A 22,418-nucleotide genomic window follows, 5' to 3' on the forward strand; every position below is an offset into this window, starting at 1 on the left:
GAAGTTTGTGAAACATTGGCTTATTGGAAAATAATATATATTATACTTGCTTATAGTACTGTAATTTTAATTAATTGTTAAATAAAAATCTCACAGCTATTGGTCATACATATATGTTAGAATGTTAGCTCTTTAAGAATCTTTTATTAAAAGTTAAAAGAGTTATTTGGATCTTGGTATGTGGCATCAGTGTTTTTTGTGTGTGTGCCCTTAGTTGCTCAGTTGTGTCCAACTGTTTTCAATCCCATGGACTGTAGCCCGCCAGGCTCTTCTGTCCATGGGGGTTCTCCAAGCAAGAATACCAGAGTGGGTAGCCATGCCTTCCTCTAGGGGATCTTCCCAACCCAGGGATCAAACCCATTTTTCCCACATTGCATCAGTGTTAATGAAGCAGAAAAAAATTAGTCTAGTTGGTTGACTCCTAAATGTGGGCTCAGCTGATAAAAAATCCGCTTGCAAGTGGGAGACCTGGGTTTGATCCCTGGGTTGGGAAGATCCCCTGGGGAAGGGAAAGGCTACCCACTCCAGTATTCTGGCCTGGAGAATTCCGTGGATTGTGTAGTCCATGGGGTCACAAAGAGTCAGACACGACTGAGCAACTTTCACTTCACTAAGTTAGTTAGGCGTAAGAACATATATATCAAATGTGATTCTATTGAGAAGAGTTATAGGACTTCCCGGCAAAGAGTGGGAAAATTTTATAAAAGGCATGCATGTACTCACTGATTTCAGGGTAAATTGTTAAAGGGCTTCCCTGGTGGCTCAGTGGTAAGGAATATGCCTGCCAACGCAAGAGATGTGGGCTTGATCTCTGGGTAGGGACGATCCCCTGGAGAAGGAAATGGTGACCCACTCTAGTATTCTTGCCTGGGAAATCCCATCAACAGAGGAGGCTGGCAGGCTACAGTCCATAGGATCACAAAAGAGTTGACACTGCTTAGTGACTAAACAACAACAAGACCAAGCACTGTACAAAGGGCTTTTGCTAAATGTTATCAATCAAAAGTTGGGGAAGATTCTTCCAGTTTGGATTCATATATGCTAATATCTAGTGAGAAGGGTATTATTGTTTTTTCCTGAGAAACAGAAAAAGAAAATCAGGATATTTGGAAGATGCTTTGGTGTTAATTTTTTTCAGCAATTACTTTTAGAAATATGAGAGTATCTGGGAACAATTTTTTGAGTATTAGTTAAATATAGACTTTATTTTTAGGAAGATACACATTTAATACTTTGTAAATGATTTAGTTATTCCACATTAAAAAAATAAATGAATAGCCATTAGTACAAAATACAAGAAATGTGAAGATAGTAGAAAATATAAAGTCCTCCTTCCTCCCACTAATCCTTCTCCAGCCCTATTCCTTACACACAACTCCTATCAACAGTTTGAAGTCACATAATTTTAAAAGCCAAGTGTGATGGCTTTTGTACGTTGGAAGAGTAAGGACCTCTGTTGTCCCAGATCTTGCTGGCATCGCCTGCATCGTATTTTTAAGCAGGTGTGATGTGTGAAATTACTGGGGGCTTTGGACCCAGATCTGAGTTGGAATTCTGACTGCATCACAGAGCAGCCATGAGAGGTTGGGAAGTTCCTTACTTTCTGAGCTTCAGGTTCCTCAACAGCAAAGGCTTAATGCATTTGTTTTATTTCTGAACTCTAGTCTTTCTCTCCGTCTCTTTTTAATCAGTGACATATCAGGGAAGGCCTGGCATAAGAATCCATGACATTTTTTCTCTTGGAAAGATGGAATTTGTCATTTTAATGACCCCCATGCATGTATTCAGTGATGCACTGCTTTATTAGAATATCTCACCACTCTCCTAAGTACCTATCATCAGGTTGTAAAACGACATTGCATCTACCTGCCCCTGGAATATTCCTGGAATTTAGATGGCCTCTGTTGAGTGTCACTTTGCACTTATTAATGATTTAGCACTGGGATAAAAATAAAAACAAAGACTCTCATCTTACAGTGTGAGAGTATGGGTCATGTGTGCTAAGTCATGCAGGTAAGATGAGCAGTGAAACTCAGTGGGGTAACCGGTCTAGAGAAGTCTTTCATGTGGGCTGTTAACTCCCTCCTGTAGAATGATTGCCTCAAAATTAAATGGAATTAATGTAATTGCTCCTGAGAAGGGAAATGTATTTTGCTTTTCAAAGATGGTTGTATAAGCTTTAATTATCTAGTCCAAACACAGGAGCTTTCTGCAAACAGCTTTCTCTCTTAGCAGGCATGGTCAACTTGCAAATAACTGCCGCATCTTCAGGCTTGAAAAATCATTCATTATAACCAACCCTGTTGAGTATTATATAATCTACCCATTAGGCAGCAACAAACTCCTTAATGTTGGTTACTCAAAATGGTTTTTAAAGCTAGGGTTTGTTTAAGTGAATTTTTGTAATCATTTTAGCTGCAACTTGAGATGTGGTTCTCCACTGGTGGAATCTGTCTCCTGTCTTGATCATTCTTTTACCATGGTTTCATTTCCTCTGCTGTTTTTGTTTCCTATTCAGTTCAGTTTGTTTGGTATGTGCTTTATCAGACCTTGTTTACTTGCCATAGGAATATGGAACTTTCTTAATAAAAGTTGGAAGTATTTTTTATATATTTATTTTAGCTTTCTATTTTTAGAGAATTGAGTTGTTTTCTAGTCTTGAACTTACTAATAATTAAATACATGTAATATATTGCTACTAGAATAGCTTAAAGCTCAAAGAAACTTTGTAAGCAGAGAATAAACCTTACTTTTTAAGAACTGGGACTCTTGTCATTTTTGTTGTTGAAATGCATAGGGTTTTTTGTTTAATTTTTGTTTCTTGGCTGTTCTATGTGGTATTTAGGATCTTAGTTCCCCAACCAAGGATCCAACCTGTTCCCCCTGTACTGGGAGCATGGAGTCTTAATCACTGGACCTCCAGGGAAGTTCCATGCATAGGGTTTTGATGTTGGGACATATTAAGGAAATAATGCCATTAATTCTAGGTAGAGAGGATTTTAGGGATCAAATTTGATTCAAACTCTAGAGGAAAAGGATCAGTGCTCTTGTCTGAGAATTAAAATATTAAACTGCACTTAGAATAAAATCAAACTCTCATCATGGTTTGCAGGGCTCTTCAGTGACTTTCCCTTCTTCCCCCTTCCCTAGCCTCTGATCCTCTCTGTCCGGCTCACCAAGCACTGTCCCCACTCAAGGACCTAGCCCTTTCTGTCCCCTCTTTCCCTTAGCTATTCTATGGGTCTCCTCCTACATCTTTCCCAGAGACCCCTTCCTGACTACTTTGAGGTATTAAGTAGGTCTTCTCTTATTCCAGGACTCTGCTTATTTCCTTTTCAGCACGTATTTCAGACTATATTTATTTTTTAATAAATAATTTATTAATTATTGTTTTTGCCTCTCAAGAACATAAATTCTATTAAGAAAGGTGGCAATTCTTCATATTTTGCATCTATTATATATAGTCAATAAATTGATTAAGTGGAAATAGTTTACTGGTTTTAAGAACTCTTTTTTACTTGTTTCTTTATTTAAGATAGTTTATCCTGCTGGTCTGGAGGGATTTTTTTAATTTTATTTTTATTTTTACTTTATTTTACTTTACAATACTGTATTGGTTTTGCCATACATTGACATGAATCCACCACGGGTGTACATGTGATCCCAAACATGAACCCTCCTCCCACCTCCCTCCCCACAACATCCCTCTGGGTCATCCCCGTGCACCAGCCCCAAGCATGCTGTATCCTGCATCGGACATAGACTGGTGATTCGATTCTTACATGATAGTATACATGTTTCAATGCCATTCCTCCAAATCATCCCACCCTCTCCCTCACAGTCCAAAAGTCCGTTATATACATCTGTATCTCTTTTGCTGTCTTGCATACAGGGTCATCATTGCCATCTTTCTAAATTCCATATATATGTGTTAGTATATTGTATTGGTGTTTTTCTTTCTGGCTTACTTCACTCTGTATAATTGGCTCCAGTTTCATCCATCTCATCAGAACTGATTCAAATGTATTCTTTTTAATGGCTGAGTAATACTCCATTGTGTATATGTACCACAGCTTTCTTATCCATTCATCTGCTGATGGACATCTAGGTTGTTTCCATGTCCTGGCTACTATAAACAGTGCTTCGATGAACATTGGGGTACATGTGTCTCTTTCAATTCTGGTTTCCTCGGTGTGTATGCCCAGCAGTGGAATTGCTGGGTCATAAGGTAGTTCTATTTGCAATTTTTTAAGGAATCTCCACACTGTTCTCCATAGTGGTTTGGTCTGGAGGGATTTAAACATCCTTGACATCAAGAGCCAAGCCAGTATGTTTTCCAGTGCTCTTACCTGCATGCATTTCCTCGCATTTCACTGTGATTTTATTGTTTAGAGAACAACATAGGCATTCCTCAGAGCAGAGAACTCAGTAGATCTCCCATGGGTCCTGTACCTTGAGATGTCTTTCAGAATTCACCAGGAACTAAATTACTTCACAGCAGATCTTCTGTGAAGGACAGAGAACTCTATATTGGTCTTTGGTGAACACACAGTTCAATCATGGAGGTACAATTATTCTGTTCCCCAGAGAAAACCCTGCCATTATTTCTGTTCAACGTGCCTTTAAACAGCCCTGGATGGCCCCTTAATTGGTTTGCCCTGTGTCTTTTTGGAGAAGGAAATGGCAACCTACTCCAGTACTTTCGCCTGGAAAATTCCATGGACAAAGGAGCCTGTTAGGCTACAATCCATAGGGTTGCAAAGAGTCAGACACGACTGAGCAACTTCTTTCCTGTGTCTTTAAGCTCTTACTCATCCTTAAGCCAAAGGCTGCTGTTCAGCTTTAAGCTGAAAAGGAAAGTTTGGCAGCCTGCTTGCTGTCTAAAGATCAACATTATCACCATGACAGTTGTCACATTCAGAGTGAAAGAAGGGAAATGCAAATTTGGCGAGTAATTAAAATGAACTTTGTGTCATTCTTTGGTCTATTCTAAATGTTGCTATTTATTTGTCTTAGGTAATCTATTTAAAGAAGACACCAGAAGAAGCCTACAGAGCACTCCTATCTGGTTCAACCCCTCCCTATCTTCCATTCAGGTATAACTGCTTGTGAGACTTGAGCTATGGCACTTTGCTAGACAACTCACTATTTTAGAGTTGGATTACTGTGTTTTTTAACTGTATTAAGACTATGACTGTGATGTTATGTGGAATGAAATGAGACTCGTGTTTATTATTTCAGTTATTTAGAGATCCCCTCCCCATCTAGTAAGAATAAAATAGCTTTCTCTTTTTAGGAATTATTTTTTTCCTTGAATTCTTTCTATATCTTGATGATTTAAGCATGAAGAGTACCTGGTTTATGACCTAATTATTTATGACCTGGTTTATGACCATGTCAAGATTTGTTAAATTTCAATAATCTGGTAAAGAATCCATCTGCAATGTGAGAGACCTGGATTCGATCTCTGGGTTGGGAAGAACACCTGGAGAAGGGAAAGGCTACCCACTCCAGTATTCTGGCCTGAAGAATTCCATGAACTGTATAGTTTGTTGAATCACAGAGTCAGACACGACTGAGTGACTTTCACTCACACATCATTGATTCATCGATTCTTTCCTTCATTTTGTGAGCATTGATTGAGCTCTGACCAAATGTCAGGGACTGGAAATATAGAATAAGACCCTCAAAGTACCTTCTCAGATGCACATCTTTAGTGGGGACCCTAAATCACATGTTCAGCAGACACATCTAGCTTCCATCCTGAGAAAGGCTGTCTCTCATTACAGTGTTGGAAAACAATATTTTGTAAGCATCATTTGAAGATGTTTTAAAATTTCAGATAAACTTGAGCTTATTTGCAGAGAAGAAGGGAACATTTATCAGAATCTCCACAACAGACATCTCTGATAGAATTGGGAATGATTCTAATATTTTTCCTTTTTATTAGTATGCAAATCTACAAGCATATGGATTGCTTATTATTGTTAATAATATAAAAATTACCAACAATAAAGAAACAAAAGAACAGGAAAAATTGAGGAGACCTCTTTGTCTTCATTACTCTCCTGGAAACTCACAGAAAGCAGGTCCCAGTGCCTCACACTTAAAGGTGCTTTTTGTAAATATTTATTCTAATGAATAAATTAAGGCTGCAGAGGATTCCCACCTCTGTTTCTTGACCACAGAAGGGAGTATTATTAGACACAGGGTGGGTGTCAAGGTGGAGAGGAGGAATAGGGGGTGACAGTGCCTAGTATGCTTCAGCTTCTCAGTGAAAGCAAGGGGTGAAGTACTGGAATTGGGACAGTGAGAGGAAAATATCCTCAAGCAGCCCAGAGGATAAGCTAGTTAGACATTGAAGGGCAGATAAAAGAGGGCAGATTATGAGAAATGCGTGTTAGTTGCTCAGTTGTGTCCAACACTTTACGACCCCATGGACTGTAGCCCGCTAGGCCCTCCTGTCCATGAGATTCTCCAGGCAAGAGTACTGGAGTGGATAGCCATTCCCTTTTCCAGGGGGTGTTCCCAACCCAGGGATCAAAGCCAGGTCTCCTGCATTGCAGGCAGATGCTTTACCGCTGGGCTTCCCTCGTGGCTCAGTTGGTAAAGCATCTCCCTGCAATGCAGGAGGCCCAGATTTGATCCCTGGGTCAGGAAAAGATCCCCTGGAGAAGGAAATAGCAACCCACTCCAGGACTCTTGCCTGGAGAATTCCATGGACAGAGGAGCCTGGTGGGCTACAGTCCACAGGATTGCAAAGAGTAAGACCCCGTGATTGTACAACTGTCACTTTCACTTTTCTTTACCACTAGCGCCCCCTGGGAAGCCCAGGATTATGAGAGAAGAGTTTTAATGGTGATGAGAAAGCAGTTATTTATTTCCACTCCTAATGCCTTCTAGAATTTGAAAGTTCTTTGTACAATATAATTCTGCTTTTTGGAAAAGCATAATTGTTTACCATAGCCTGGGTGGTTTATTTCTCATGGTTCTAGAGTCTGATCAGGGATCAGCATCGTCAAGTTCTGGTGAGAGGCCTCTTCAGGGATGCAGCCTGCTCACCTCTTGCTTGTCCTCACATAGTGGAGAGAGGGCAGAAAAAGTCTCTGGGGTTCTCTTTTAAAAGAGCATTCATCTCAATCATGAGGGCTCCACCCTCATAACCTAATTACTTCCCAAGGTCCCACTTCCTAATACAATCCTATTGGGGGTTAGATTTTCAACATATGACTTTTGGGGGACACAAACATTCAGTTCATTGCAGTAATGATAATATTAATTACTTCCTAAATTCTAAGCAAAGTGGTTAAGAGTGTATGATTTGAAGGCAGAGACTCTGCCTGGGTTTGAAGATTTGTTCCGCTCTTTTCTGTATATAGTAAGTAAGTACATGTAATTTGGGCAAATTACTTATCCTTTCTGAGTTTCAGCTTCCTTTTCTGTCCAATGGCTTCAAGGCTATCTTGGTGATGAAATGAGGTAATGCTGTATCACTGTCCTGCTGCAGTCCCTGGTTTTTGTTTTTCTTGTTGTTGTTAGTACTATTACTATTTATTAATAAGACATAAGGATTATCCATAGGATAAAAAATGAATAGGAAGTGTTTCTAACGATCACACATTCTAGTAGGGGCAGGCAGCTCTATAGGCACATAATTAATTATTAAAAAACTGGGTTGTATAAAAATAGAAGAAAAGATTCTGACAGAAATGTGAGAAAGTATCAGACTCATTTAAACTGAACTTTTAAAGGGTTTGGAGGTAGAGAGTGGAGGAGGGAAAGTTTGCTATGGGCATGCCCTGCTGGACAGTCCTGGAAGGCACTGTGTCTGAGACAACTTCCAACATTGGTAGGAACCATAGCATCCACGGCGAGAAAGGGGCCAACAACTGTGAAGGGATCATAGATGTACTTTTCCTTGAGACAGTGATGATTCTTTAAATTTTTTTTTTAAATCAGAAAAATATAGTTTTTGTTGTTATTTTGAAAACAGCACATGCACCTTGGGATTGTAATGCTGTAACACTGGTAAAATTATCATTCCAGTCAATAGGCCCAGTGGGCAATGTGTCTATTCAAGCATTTTAAGTGGAAAATATATATTCATTTTTACGCTTTTAATGTTATCCACTTAAAATTCATGGGAGATGTATTTGTTTCACAAGCCAGATGAGCCTTGTTATGCTTAATTGTCAATTTAGATGAAGATATTGAGGAGGAGAAGGAAAGAATGAATTCTTCCTTTAAGCATAACTGTATTTTAGCTTATTTGTGATAGGTAATTAGTTTCCTGAGAACTAGCATTTTTCAATAATTGATAAGATTGGAATGGAAGAAAAGATAGTAAGAAAATTATTACTACTATGTAGAACATAGAATTAAATCATAATTTTTATAGATGTAGCCTATTTTTCCAAATTGTTTTTATTTAAATATTTGAATATATTTATGTGCTTAAATACACTAATGTGGTTTAAATATTTTAAAAACATATAACAAGGTATTATTGAAAAATCTCTCTCCCACTCTTGATTCTTATCTATCTGGTCCTTTCCAGTATCTTCTGGTATTGGATTATTCTATATCCTTCTAGAGTTTCTTTATGCATATATAAGCAAATAAAGATATTACTTAGTCTTTTAAGTCTAAAAAAGTCTTATTTTTCCCATTTTATCACAAAATGTGACGTATTATATGTACTATTCTGCATTTTGATTTTTTTCCCCCTTAACTCATCTTGGATATCTTTTTACAGCAGTACATAGAGAGCTTCCCTCCTCATTTTGTCATACTGCTATATAATGTACAAAGTGCATTTAACCAGTCTCTCTCAGGTAGACATTTAGATCATTTCCTGTCTTTTAAACTGTAGCTTTTTAACTCAGATGATCTCAAATGTCTGTTAGAAGAAACTGAGATAATGCTCTGGAGAATATGATAGCATTGCTGTTAGACATAAAAAGTTTGAGTAATTTGTTTACCTGAAAAAAAGAATGCTTAACACAGGCATCAGACATTTTTTTCTTAGTTTAGGCACCTATTTCCAACTAAAAGTTTGATCGTGAACATATTGTATGTTGTATTTTTTGATAACACCATAAGTTGTATTTATATTAAGTTGCATTTCTAAATCCATACTCTTTGTAAATCATATATTTGAAGCAGAAAATACCACACAATGTGCATTTATAATTCAGTGAAAATTTTAGTTGAAAGAATACTATTAGTTTTCTGGAATTTTATTATAGAAACAGTTTTTTCTCCTAATACTGAGATAAGATGTGAATTGATTTTAGTCTACAGCCCAGATCAACTTAAGGTTGACGCAGTACTAGTAAGAATCATTTTTATACTAGTTCTGGTGAGCCATCATCACCTTGGCCTTCCTTTGATCTAGGTTTTCATTCCATTTATTGTTAAATTACACTTCTGTGTTCATTCTCTAGATTTTTTAAAAATCCTTTCTTCATTAATGCTTTTGCATTAATCTGCATTGATTCTGTATTAATTTGCATAATTCTGCATTTATCTTTCTGCATTAACACTTCTATTTAAAAAATAGGAATTTGCAAAAGGAACTTCTATTTAAATGTGATTGTTTTATCGTCTAAGAATTAAGAAAAATGAAGACAGTTTTGAAGGCCTGTTGAAGTGTGAATGGTATCTTTAAATGCCCTCTTTACTGAAATGCCTGTGTTGCTATTTGTGCTATACATAGTTTTAGTGTCTTTCTAATGAAAGTGTTTTAAGGTTTAAATTTAAATAATGCTGTTCTTCAACATTTTTTTGATTTAACAAACATTTATTAGAGCAGTCTCTTCTGTAGTGACTTGGCTCATTTTTCTAGAGAAGCTTGGCAGGTCCTGTGCCTATAATTTACTATTACATTTTGTTCATGAACCATTATGTTTGCTACATAAACCATGAAAACAAATGTCTTATACTGTGATTATTTGTTTGCAGAGCTGACTTTCCATCAAATATAGCAGAGTCTTCTCTCAAGGACTAGGGTTGGACTCTTTTTTATTTGTGTGCCAGGGAATAATACATACCCTAATTAATTTATTGCTTTTTCTGTGTATGTCACTATGATAGTCTATGGATTTAAAGATTATCAGGACAACCAGATGGAGAAGACAATAGCAACCCACTCCAGTACTTTTGCCTGGAAAACCCCACGGATGGAGGAGCCTGGTAGGCTGCAGTCCATGGGGTCACCAAGAGTCTGACACGACTAAGTGACTTCGCTTTCACTTTTCACTTTCATTCATTGGAGAAGGAAATGGCAACCCACTCCAGTGTTCTTGCTTGGAGAATCCCAGGGACAGCAGAGCCTGGTGGGCTGCCGTCTATGGGATCGCACAGAGTCAGACATGACTGAAGTGACTTAGCAGCAGCAGCAGGACAACCAGGTACCTGCTCTAGGGAACTCAATATAGTTTGTATATGTGTAGGTATGTAAAGTAGTTAAAGGGTCTCATTAACGTTTGGAATTAGGAGGTGTGGGAATATTGAGGAAGGAGGTTTAACACTGGAACTGGAGATTGGAGATGTTAGGGATAGATGCCATGAATGCCTTTCACCTTAAGATGAAAATGGAGAATAAAAATGCAGGAATTGGTATTAGGTGCTGTAATTTTTCATTTGTATGTCATAGATTATCTTTTTATAATGATGTTAGGTAGGATACTGTATAATATAATGTTTGCAGTGTATTATTTTAACTAAAAGTACTATCTGAGTTTTTCTATTTGTAAACTCTTATTTTTTAAATTATGAAAATGTAATACATTTATAGGAGACTTGGAAAATACAGAACAAAGTTACGTAGTTCCACTATATATTACAGTTATTTAAGTAGATAAATTAAGATTTTTAGTTCGAGTTTCAATATCAAACTCTCAAAAATTAATAGAATGAATATACAGAGAAATAGAAGGATAGAGTAGACCTGAAAAGCACTATGAACCAATTCAACATAAGTAAGATTTATACAATTTTTACACAATGAGTGAGTGAAAGTTGCTCAGTTGTTTCTGACTCTTTGCAACCCTATGGACTATACAGTCCATGGAATTCTCCAGGCCAGAATATTGGAATGTGTAGCCTTTCCCTTCTCCAGGGGGTCTTCCCAACCCAGGGATCAAACCCAGGTCTCTCGCATATCAGGCGGATTCTTTACCAGCTGGGACACAAGAGAAGCCCTGCTGCTAAGTCGCTTCAGTCGTGTCTGACTCTGTGTGACCCCATAGATAGCAGCCCACCAGGCTCCACCATCCCTGGGATTCTCCAGGCAAGAACACTGGGGTGGGTTCCCATTTCCTTCTCTAATTCATGAAAGTGAAAAGTGAAAGTGAAGTCGCTCAGTCGTGTCCGACTCTTGTGACCCTATGGACTGCAGCCTACCAGGCTCCTCCATCCATGGGATTTTCCAGGCGAGAGTACTGGTGTGGGGTGCCGTTGCCTTCTCCGAGAGAAGCCCTAGTAGGATACAAATGCTATTCAAGTTCCTACAGACAACAAACTAGGAGACACTGGAACATATCCAGGGATATGAGACAAGGTGCAAAATTTGATGGTCTAAAGGTATTTTAATCATGCAGAGCCTGTTCTTTTATCACTATGGAATAATGTGAGTTTTTCTATTTGGATTTATCTTTCAAATTGTAAATAACCTAGCTAAAAATTCACTGAAGATGAAGCAAATTTAAGAAAAGGTTTAGATAGATTTACTGCTTATTCTTTTTTTCCTTCTAGTTTTATTGAGATATAATTGTATACAACACTGTATAAATTTAAAGTGTATAGCAAAATGACTTGACATCCGTATATTGTGGAATAATTACCACAGTAAGTTTAGTTAACATTTATTGCCTCAGGTAGTTACAGTTTTTTTATGATGAGAACTTTTAGGATCTACTCCCTTAAGAACTTTCAAATATGCCATACAACAGTGTTAACTCTAGGCATCATGCTGCCCTGTGTATCCCCAGTACTTGCTTATCTTATAACTGGAGGTTTGTACCTTTTGACCATCTTCATTCGATTCTCCCACTCCTACCTCCATTTGCTGCCTATCCTTGATTACTATAAGTATAGTAGACTTCAGTGGCATTTACATTTCTTCTTGGTGTGACACTCAAGGGGTATTTGTTGTGATGTTATGTCTGCAGTTTTAGGGTGTTCCATTTAATTGGAAAGTAAATGTGTCGAAAGCTATACTTCTCACTTTGCTAAAATCGCCAATGTATTTATCAAGAATTTAGCTTAAAACTAGAGGAAAAGAGTATATTTCACCTACTTTAATTCTTTGAGCCCATTCATCTTTACTGTAGGCTTGGCAGTTGGCCGTCAAAGGAACAAGGGGCTTTTCATTTCTCTGGCCAGAGTCACAGAGTTTGAATTGGCGAGCCTGGTGTGAGTCTTTTTAGGTTCTCTTCCGTCAGTCACTGTATTACCAAATTTATAGTCTGTACTGTTGACCAGTCATTCTACAAAGTCATATTAATTGCGGCCTGTCTAAAGTCACATGAAATCACCAACCCTTAGTGGAATTCCTAGATTATTTTCTTGGTAAGTCAATGGCAGTGGTTTTTAAATATGCATTTTTGGGTGTTCATAAAACAATGTTTGTGAAAACTCTCTAAATCTCTCAGAACATTGAAAAGGTAACCCGTCTAAATTGTGCAACTCTGCTTTTATATCTTTTTTTGTGCTTTTAAATTCACTTTGCACTTCTTTTTTCGTTGGTCCATATGTATTAGCTTGGTAACTTTTTGATATTAATGATTCATAAATCTGCTAAAACCCAATTTTTCTATGACATATAAAATTAAATGGGGAATACAGCCATACAGAAAATAAATAACATCAGGGTCCCAGTTTCAAAGACAAATACAGAAAGCATGACTTAAAAAATAATGACTTTAGATGCAGAGGTGAGGATGAGATAGGGTGCTATGCTGACATCCAGTGAAATAAAGCTGGTTGAATGTTGGCTGTCTTGTCACCAGTTGTTAAGTTTAGTGTGTTTTGTTGTTTTGTTATTTTTTTTGGTTGGTCTCATCCTGTATAGGTCCAGGAACATATTTTTGCGTGGCAAATTTATTTTAGCTTGAATAAGAGGCTTATAGTCATTGTTTCCCTAAGGTAAATTGCTTCTCATGTGTTTGTGTGCTAAGTCGCTTCAGTCATGTCTGACTGTGACCCCCAGGCTCCTCTGTCTGTGGGAGTCTGCAGGCAAGAATACTGGAGTGGGATGCCATGTCCTCCTCCAGGGGATCTTCCCCACCCAGGGATCGAACCTGTGTCTCTTACATCACCTGCATTGGCAAGTGGGTTCTTTACCACGTGTGCCACCTGGGAAGTCCCATTTACTTGTTTTTTAGAAGTCTGGGAAGCTTTGGAGAAGGAAATGGCAACCCACTCCAGTGTTCTTGCCTGGAGAATCCTAGGGACGGGGGAGCCTGGTGGGCTGCCGTCTCTGGGGCCGCACAGAGTCGGACACGACTGAAGCGACTTAGCAGCAGGGAAGCTTTTAAAAAAGATTGATGCTGGTTCTGCTCCCCAAAATTCTGATATAATTGGCCTGGGGTGAAGTCTGGGTGTTGGGATTTTTAAAAACTACCAAAATGATTCTAATATGCTGCCAAGGTTGTGACCTACTGCTCTATAAGATTTGTTGTTGTTGTGTCTGACTCTTTGGGACCCCATGGACTGCAGCACGCCAGGCCCCTCTGACCTTCACCATCTTCTGGAATTTGCCAAAGTTCGTGTCCATTGCATTGGTGTTGCTATCCAGCTATCTCATCCTCTGACACCCTCTTCTCCTCTTGCCTTCAATCTTTCCCAGCATCAGGGTCTTTTCCAGTGAGTCGACTCTTCTCATCAGGTGGCCAAAGTATTGGAGCTTCAGCTTCAGCATCAGTCCTTCCAATGAATATTCAGAATCTATTTCATTTAGGATGAACTGGGCTCTTTCTGTTAACATTCAGCAGAACTAGCCTTCTGAAACTCTAGGGCACATTTCCTGATCCACACCTGTGTGGAACAAAATAGATCTCTGGGGATTAGAATAATAAGTTGCCATTTGTGGAAATGCTTTTGTGCTGTTTCGTTAGTCTTAGAAATAGATGGTGTGTAAAATAGTGGTATTTTATCTAATAGGAATAGGAATCTAACAGGAACAGGAGTTTTCTCTTAAAGCTGACTTGATATCAGAAAACCTTCCTTAAGAGAAAACCCACAAACCTCTCCCTAGCAATCCTTTAATGACATTTGTTATTAAAATGTACCCATACTGTTTGTGTTCAGGGATGGGTTTGTTGTGTTTTGGGGATGACCCCTAGTGATATATCAGTTGCTAAGCAAGTAATGTGGCCCTGTCTTAATGGGAAATCTTCCCTGGGCATGCCAGAGCTTGTAGGTCTCAACAAAGGCTCAAAGGGGTCAACCTCTTAGAACTTGGCATTAGGCTGCCTACTTTCTTCTGAAGCAAAGTAAATATGTGCTAGTAGATGTTAGATGTAATTATAAAATGTATCTCTTAACATAAAATGTTGAACCAGATATTTGTTAGCTCAAATATGGTACTGTGATTTTTGTTTCTATTGCAAAAGGAAAGTTGTCTTTAATACCATTTTCCCCCCCTGAGTATCAAAAATGTAGAAACAAAATTTATTTTATGCTCTAAGACTTTTCTTTCATTCTCAACTTTTCTTTATGATGGCCCCTTCTCTGCTTCTCAGTGTTGATCTTTGGAGTCATTTCTGCCTCCATGAATCTTTTTGCTTTTGATGCTTGATGTGATGGGAAAAAAATCTGCATTAGTTTTGTTTTTTTAAAAAAATAATTTTATTTATTTATTTTTGGCTGTGCTGGGTCTTCGTTGCTTCACGGGTTTTTCTTCCCTAGTTGTGGTGAGCAGGGGCTACTCTCAGTTGTGGTTCGAGGGCTTCTCATTGGGGTGGCCTCTCCTATTGCTGAGCACTGACTCGAGGGTGCACGGGCTTCAGTAGCTGTGCTCCCAGGCTCTGGAGCAGGCTCACAGGCTCAGTAGCTGTGCTTCCAGGCTCTGGAGCAGGCTCACAGGCTCAGTAGTTGTGGCTCACAGGCTTAGTTGTTCCTCAGCATGTGGGATCTTCTCAGATCAGGGTTCGAACTTGTGTCTCCTGTATCGGTGGGGTGGATTCTTTACCACTGAGGCACCAGGGAAGCCCCTGCATTAGTTTTGAATAGTGAGGATGGGCTAGTTTCCTGAGTCTCCAAAACAGAAGAAAATAGATTATTCTGTCCAGACTGTTGAATCTATTCTCAGCAACTGGGGTGTATTGAGTAACTTGGACCACCATGAAAAGCAGATTTATCAGGTTTTCTTGTGAAAGTAGTAAATAAGCACCACTATTCAGAATCTGCACGCAGAAACAACTGTCAAGGTCTGTATGACTCACTAAATACAAAGAAGGAAGTGAGTTATATCTTTTTTTTGCTTTTGAAACATGGCAGTACTTCAATAGTTTGAGTTGTGAAAATTGGCTCAGATTACTTTTTTTGTTATTCCTGTTTTTATGGTTTCAGATCAGGGTACCAAACTTTCTGTAGTCGGGTAAGTGCCAAATTTTTTGTGCTCTTTATAGTACTTTTCCAATAGCCAGCCTTGGTTGATGAAAGTGCTTTGGAATAGTTTGTAGTCATTTGCCTTAATGAGCATAGGTATTTTGTTGAATGCCTCATATATGAAGGACTTGTTTTCAATAGTGGAGTCAAAGACAACTTACTAGTATTTTTGTCTTTAAGCAAAGTTAAATGTGGTTAAATGGGGGACACTCAGATATTGATAAAAGGCCCAGAGCACAGCTCTTGGTCTCTTTCTGGTGCCTGTTATTGCTACTTCTAGACAGATTCTGTTTTGCTGATTTATATGACCTTTTAAGCCATGATTTAGAAGTGAATTTTTACACATCTCTGTTTCTTTAGATGAGCAAAATGATTAGTGTATAGCTTTATGTTAAATCTGTAAAGAAGAGATTCTGTGTCCCATTTTTTTGTTAGGTACTGGTCGTGCTCAATTTTTGGCTCTGCCCCATGAAGCCATTTGATTTTGTTTTCATAAGTGGGAAATAGCCTTGTCCTCCCCACTCGTTCTTATCAAATACATTTTTATCTTGTAGGTCTAAATAGTATTAAACAATTGGCTTATTCTTTACTAGGGACCTGGTACATATATATTATGGATGTGTTCAGAGACTGAAAGCCAGGTGTACTTTGGACAGTTGTATGAAGTATTTTAGTACACTGTCTAATTCCCAGGTATCCATACAGATTAGTCTAGAGCTGAATTGCCTAGAACAATAGCTACAATCTACATGTACTATTCAGCACTTGCAATTTGTTTAGTCCAAACTGAAATAGACCGTAAGACTACCAAACACACGTTAGATTTCAAAGATTTAGTATAAAAAAGTAAAATATCTTATAATTATGTTGATTATGTTCTGAACTGATAATATTTCAGACTGGATTAAACAAAATATATTATTGAACTTGTTGTCATTTATTTCTTTTTACTTTAGTATGGTTCTGTGAAAATTAAAATTACACATATGGCTCTCTATTGCATTATATTTCTGTTGAAAAACTATGATCTAGATTACATTTTTGTGACTGTATATAGTTGATGATTACAGATTGTTTTATATAATTTTTACTTTGAAATGTCAGTAGTTCCCAGCCACTTAGAGTTGTTTGGGTATATGTTGAATGGTCTCCTGGTAATGGTCATTCATTCATTCATACAACAGCCGCAGCATAGTAATGTGTGCAATACTGTACTAGACTCTGGGCATACAGCATAAAGAACACATTCTCTGTCCTTAGGAAGCTTGTGATCTTGTGCTGGTTTTACAGATGGGATTCAGTTCAGTGGTTGGAACAGTGCTCAGATGACCTTTGAGAACCTTTCTAACCCATTGCTCTGCAGCTATTTGCCTACCTTGTAGCTACTTGCTATCCAGAGGATTTGCAGAGAATCATAGAATCAAGACATATAAAGGAGGCATTTCTGTTATTTCTTTGTCCATTTGCTGTAGCTCTTTTTTATTCTTTAATGGAATCTCCACATTGTAAACAGTGCAACTCTGTCTTTCATTTTTTTCCTCAGTTCAAACAACTTTATTACCAGAAATGTTTTCTTACTGTTTTGTGTAAATATGTTCTTTCATCTCTGGTTTCATCTGCTCATTATTACCATTTGCAGGGTTGCTTCATTCTGAGTGATTTCTTAGATTCATGGGTTGCAGGCAATGGTGTGCTGGTAAACCAGCTCTTTAAGTAAACAGCGTTTGCTGATTTCTGTGGTGTAAATATTCCCACCAAGGCTGATTTGGGCTCTCAAAATGTTTGGTTATCTAACAATTGACTCTTGAGAGCCTGTGAAAAGATAGCTCTAGGACAATCAAGTCCTTCCTCTTTGTATCTCTTTGAGGATGGTGATTGTGGTTTTCTTTGATTTTGCTGCTACTACTTCTCTGCAAAATAAATAAAACAGTATGAAAAAAAGCAAAAATCCCAGTTGTTTCATCTATTAAAATATTCATACACTTAGTTTTTTATTCAGCAAATATTTATTGCCAGGGATTTTTTATAATAACTTCATAATAGTTTTATGGTTCAGTTGACTATTATGCCAGAAGTCACATTTAGAAAGATAGAATTGCCAAGGTGGATAGAATTTGGATGGTCAAGCATGAGGCTGAGCTAAATTTGTATTTGGATGTCTCTAGATTGGCCCTAATGTTAGTCTTCTGTATTGGGGGTTATAGACATATGATTTCTTCTTCGGCAAAGTTGAATGGTTAGACGTCCTGGGTGTTTGGGGTATTACCTTATCTCCTGAATGAAGAGCATCCTTGTGTTTACCTGTTTAAGGGAGTAATGCAATACATGGTATAACTATCATGGTAGATAAGGGTTAGAGCTGTAGTTTTCCCCGGCAGCATAGGATGTGCAAGCTTTTTCCTGTGGTTGATCTCTGTAGGCTTTCAGTGGTCTTTTGTAAGGAAGGTGGAAAAACACGTGTCCTCTTATTCAACTCAGAAACTATTTGTCTCAATAAATATAAATGAATGCATGCATGAATGAGTGAAAAAGCAAATCAGGAGTTCAATAAACAAATGGGAATCATAACTGCAACAAAAACTGTGGGAGTATAAAACTTTGTAGCACATTGATATAGTGATTTAAATCCAAAGCTCCGTATAACCTCTCTAAAGTATCTGGTTTAAAATAAAAGTGTGTTTAATACCACCTGACAAAAGAAAACTGCTTTGGACATCATTGCTTTTAGATTTATTCAATCAATACTCTTTGCAAAGAGAACAGAGGGATGATATTAATGGACAAAAGGAATTTTGGGTTAATGCAAAGAAAGTCTTCTTGTTAATGAGAATTGAAGTGTTAGGCCCTTGAGATAGCAAAAGTGGTTGTAGGATATTATATGACATTGTCTTGCAATGATCTCCCAAGCTTCTTTAATTTAAACACTTATTGACAAACATTTATTGTTTGTTTCATACCAGGCACTGTAATAGGTCCTAAGAAGACAATAGGGAGTAATAAACATATAGATGCTGTCTTCTATGTGACTCTTATATATTGAGAGGCAGAGAATCAAATGAACACATCAGGATATAATGTCAAACTGTAGTTAAGTCCAGTGGGAAAAAAAATGTTGGGGACCTGATCTAGCCAGAGAGTGGGGTTGGAGGTTTTTCCGCCTGAGACAAGTGATCTGTGAGCTGGGAGCTGAAGGGTGAGTAGGGTAACCTAGGCACAGGCGATTGGAGAGCATGTGACCTGAGAAGCAAAGGTTCTGTGGTGGGAGCTGAGCGCCTCTCCAAGGAGCTCAGGGGAGGAGGGCGTTGTGAGGGGCGCAGAGAGCGAGAAGGGAGTGTGAAACGAGGGAGAGACCGGAGGGGCAGGCAGGGCCAGATGTCACAGGCCTTGCATCTATTTTAGGATTTGAACCTTCCCTTCAGAGAGCTGTGGGAGTCAGTGAAGGGCGGCAGCGGAAGAGTAGCTGAAGCAGACTTGCCTTTTCAAGTTCTCACTCTGGCTGCCGTGAAGAATGCTCATTAGAAGGGCCAGGAGTGGACATGGGCAGCTCTTGTCTGCATGAGGGTTACTGCCTGAGAGTTAGCAGAACTGAGGAGAAGTAAGTGCATTCAAGAGACGCTTAGGAGGGAAAACAACAAGGCAGAGCACAGTAGGATATGGAAATGAGAGAGATGGAAGGACTTCTGGGTGCTAGCTTCAGTGATTATGGAAGCTGTATCTTTTACTGAATTAGAGAGGGTTGGAGGGCCAGGTATTGTTACTGTTTTGGGGTGGGGCATATTCAAGAGATTCTTCTTACACAGTAAAACCCCATGAACTGTAGCCCACTAGACTCCTCCATCCATGGACTTCTCCAGGCAAGAGTACTGGAGTGGGTTGCCATTCCCTTCTCCAGGGGATCTTTCCAACCCAGGGATGGAACCCGGGTTTCCTGCATTGCAGGTAGATTCTTTACCAGAAACTGAGATTGTGAGCTCAGATTCTGAGCCACCAGAAAAGCCCATGAGATGCCTTAAGACGCCCAAATGGAAACATCACGTATGTGGTTGGCTGAACCATTTTGGAGTTTTAAGGAGTCTGTGCTAGAGAGAAGACCTTGAAGCTTATTGGCAGATAGATGGTAACTTATGTCAGTGAGTTTGTATAGAGCAGTGATCCTCAAAATGCGGTCCCTCCTACCAGAAGCACTGATAGTGCCTGGAAACTTGTTAGAAATGCGCAGTCTCAGCCCCTTCCCCAGACCTACTGAATCTGAAACTCGGGTGGGGTCCAGCATTCTGTGTTCTAAGAAGCCATGTTGGTGGTGCTGATGCTGATGACATTAAAGTTTGAGTGCCCAGGCTTGGGGGAAAGTATGGAGTACGAAGAATCTGAGTCTGGAGTTGAACCTCGAGGAGACGGGAGGTGAAGGATGACTTTGCACAGGACATTGGGATGGAGTAGTGTTGAGAGCGGTAGAATCCAGAAACAATGAAGAGAATATTCAGAGGGAATTACCTGTTCCTGACATATTAATAGTAAATAAAATGATGCTTGCAGAGTGTTCCCTGGACTTAGAATAAGCACATCCAGAATGACAGAAAATAGATTAGTGATTGTCAGGGATGGAGAGGGAATGAAGAGTTATTACAAATGGTTATAGTTTCTTTCTGGGGTGACGGAAATGGTTTGAAATCAGTGGTGTGCACTGTTGTTGTTCAGCCACTCAGTCGTGTCCGACTCTTTGCGACCCCATGGACTGCAGCACACAGGCTTCCCTGTTCTTCACCATCTCCTGGAGTTTGCTCAAACTCATATCCATCAAGTCGGTGATGCTGTCCAACAATCTCATCCTCTGTTGTCCCCTTCTCCTCCTGCCGTCTATCTTTCCCAGCATCAGAGTCTTTTCTAATGAATCAGTTCTTCCCATCAGGTGGCCAAAGTATTGGAGCTTCAACTTCAGCATCAGTCCTTCCAATGAATATTCAGGGTTGATTTCCTTTAGGATTGACTGGTTTGATCTCCTTGCAGTCCAAGGGACTCTTAAGAGTCTTCTCCAACACCACAGTTCAAAAGCATCAATTGTTCCGTGCTCAGCCTTCTTTATTGAATTGTGACTGTACTGAAATTGTGAATTGTGACTATACTAAAAATCACATTATGAAAACACTGAAAGTCACTAAGTTGTGTACTTTAGAAAGGCTACAATGATGAATTTTATTTCATTACAAAAATTTCACCTGGGTTTAGCAGTAAGGAGATCGTTGGTGACCTTAGTGAGACATGTTCTTGGCATGGATGAGGGCAGAAACAGAGTTCTTAAGATGTGAGAGAAGAGAAGGTGGTAGCAGTAAGATGAGTAATTTTTCAGAGAAGTCTTATTTTAAAGAGGAAGCCAAAGAGAGGGTAGTGGTGGAAGTCAAGAAAATTTTTTATTTTTTTATTTTAAAAATGGTAGGAACCTGAAAAATGTTACAATTCTATTGGGAAGGATCCAAGACACAGATATAGAAAGGAAAGAAATCATCCATTGTGTTGAATAATTATGCAGTTTCAGAGTGGGAAGAACTTTTGAGTTTACTAAAGCCTGGTGTATTATTCCTAAACTTCACCTCCATTTCATATAACAATGTAGGTGGAAAATATTCCTTGCAAGTCATCTTCTAATTCAAACTTGAATGTTGTGTGGGTCAGGTATCTTGCTGCCTTCCAGGACCAACCATTTTATTTTTAGATGGTGCTGACTACATCAGGTGGTTGAGAAAACTCAACAGGAAAGATTTATTTATAAAATGGGAGATAATATGACTTGTGGACACAATGGGGGAGGAGACATTGGGATCTACTGAGAGAGTAGCATTGAAACATATTTATTACCATATATAAAATTAGATAACCTGTGGAACTTTGATGTATGATGCAGGGAGCTCAAATCAGGTGCTCTGTGACAACTAGAGGGATGAGGTGGGAGGTGGGAGAGAGATTCCAGAAGGTGGGGACATATGTATACGTGTGGCTGATTCATGTTAATGTATAGCAGACACCAACACAAATGTTGTAAAGCAATTGTTCTCCGATTAAAAATAGGTATATTTAAATAAAAAATATTTCTTTTGTCGAGTAAAATCTTTCAGCTTCTTAAGTGTACCTTCCAACTTATTTCAGTCCTTCATCCTCACTGCCTGAAGAACCCAGTGCCGTCACTTCCTGAGCCTTTTGTGAATTATCTGGTATTGACTGGGTCAATGCTGATTTTTCCACTGTTACCTTAGCATTGTTTTCTTAGTCTTCTAATTTATTGTCACTCATCTATCTGATTTCCAGCTTTCAGAATTTTATTGATGTTGTCTGCTCTCATCTCCCTGACCTTGTTGGATTCCATGTTAAAAAGCCCTTTAGAATTCTCCGTTTAGTGGGGTTTTGGTAGATACATGTATTTATCGTCACCTTTATCATTTTCTCTCTCTTTTTCCCACAGAGAATATGTAACGTGTCTTTGTGTCCCTTCACTTTTATGGTTGCTCTCCTTTGACTGTGTATATGCCGAGTGCCAATAATAAGCCATCTTTCTCTTGCCTAGTTATGAGGGCAGCTTTTGGGAACCTCCTGCCTTCATGAGGATCAAAGGTGTTAATGTGTCTAAATTACCCAGCATAGTAAGTTTTGGTAAAAAAGCTGCGTCATCAACTTCCCCACTCCTGAGGATGTGGCTTAACTTTATTGCACCCTTATTATATTGAATGCCCGCCTGTCTTTCTAGCCTGCTGACTGCCTTGCATCCTAATCTCGCCAGATGGCCTGTTAACTCCCCCATCACTCTCAAGTCT

The 22,418-nt window shown here is 38.8% G+C and overlaps 1 protein-coding gene across 13 annotated transcripts in view; it reads left to right on the plus strand.

Annotated features, from left to right (window-relative positions):
- Nucleotides 1–22,418, plus strand: part of CDC14A (cell division cycle 14A) — a 210,407-nt gene that overhangs the window by 90,723 nt on the left and 97,266 nt on the right. For all 13 annotated transcript variants that reach the window (XM_060412161.1, XM_060412179.1, XM_042251431.2 and 10 more), the window contains one exon: nt 5,017–5,096. In XM_060412161.1, coding sequence (XP_060268144.1) covers nt 5,017–5,096 — 80 coding nt within the window. The remainder of the gene's footprint in view (nt 1–5,016; nt 5,097–22,418) is intronic.

This window comes from Ovis aries, chromosome 1 (genome assembly GCF_016772045.2).
Source record: "Ovis aries strain OAR_USU_Benz2616 breed Rambouillet chromosome 1, ARS-UI_Ramb_v3.0, whole genome shotgun sequence".
Classification (NCBI taxonomy): Eukaryota; Metazoa; Chordata; class Mammalia; order Artiodactyla; family Bovidae; genus Ovis; species Ovis aries.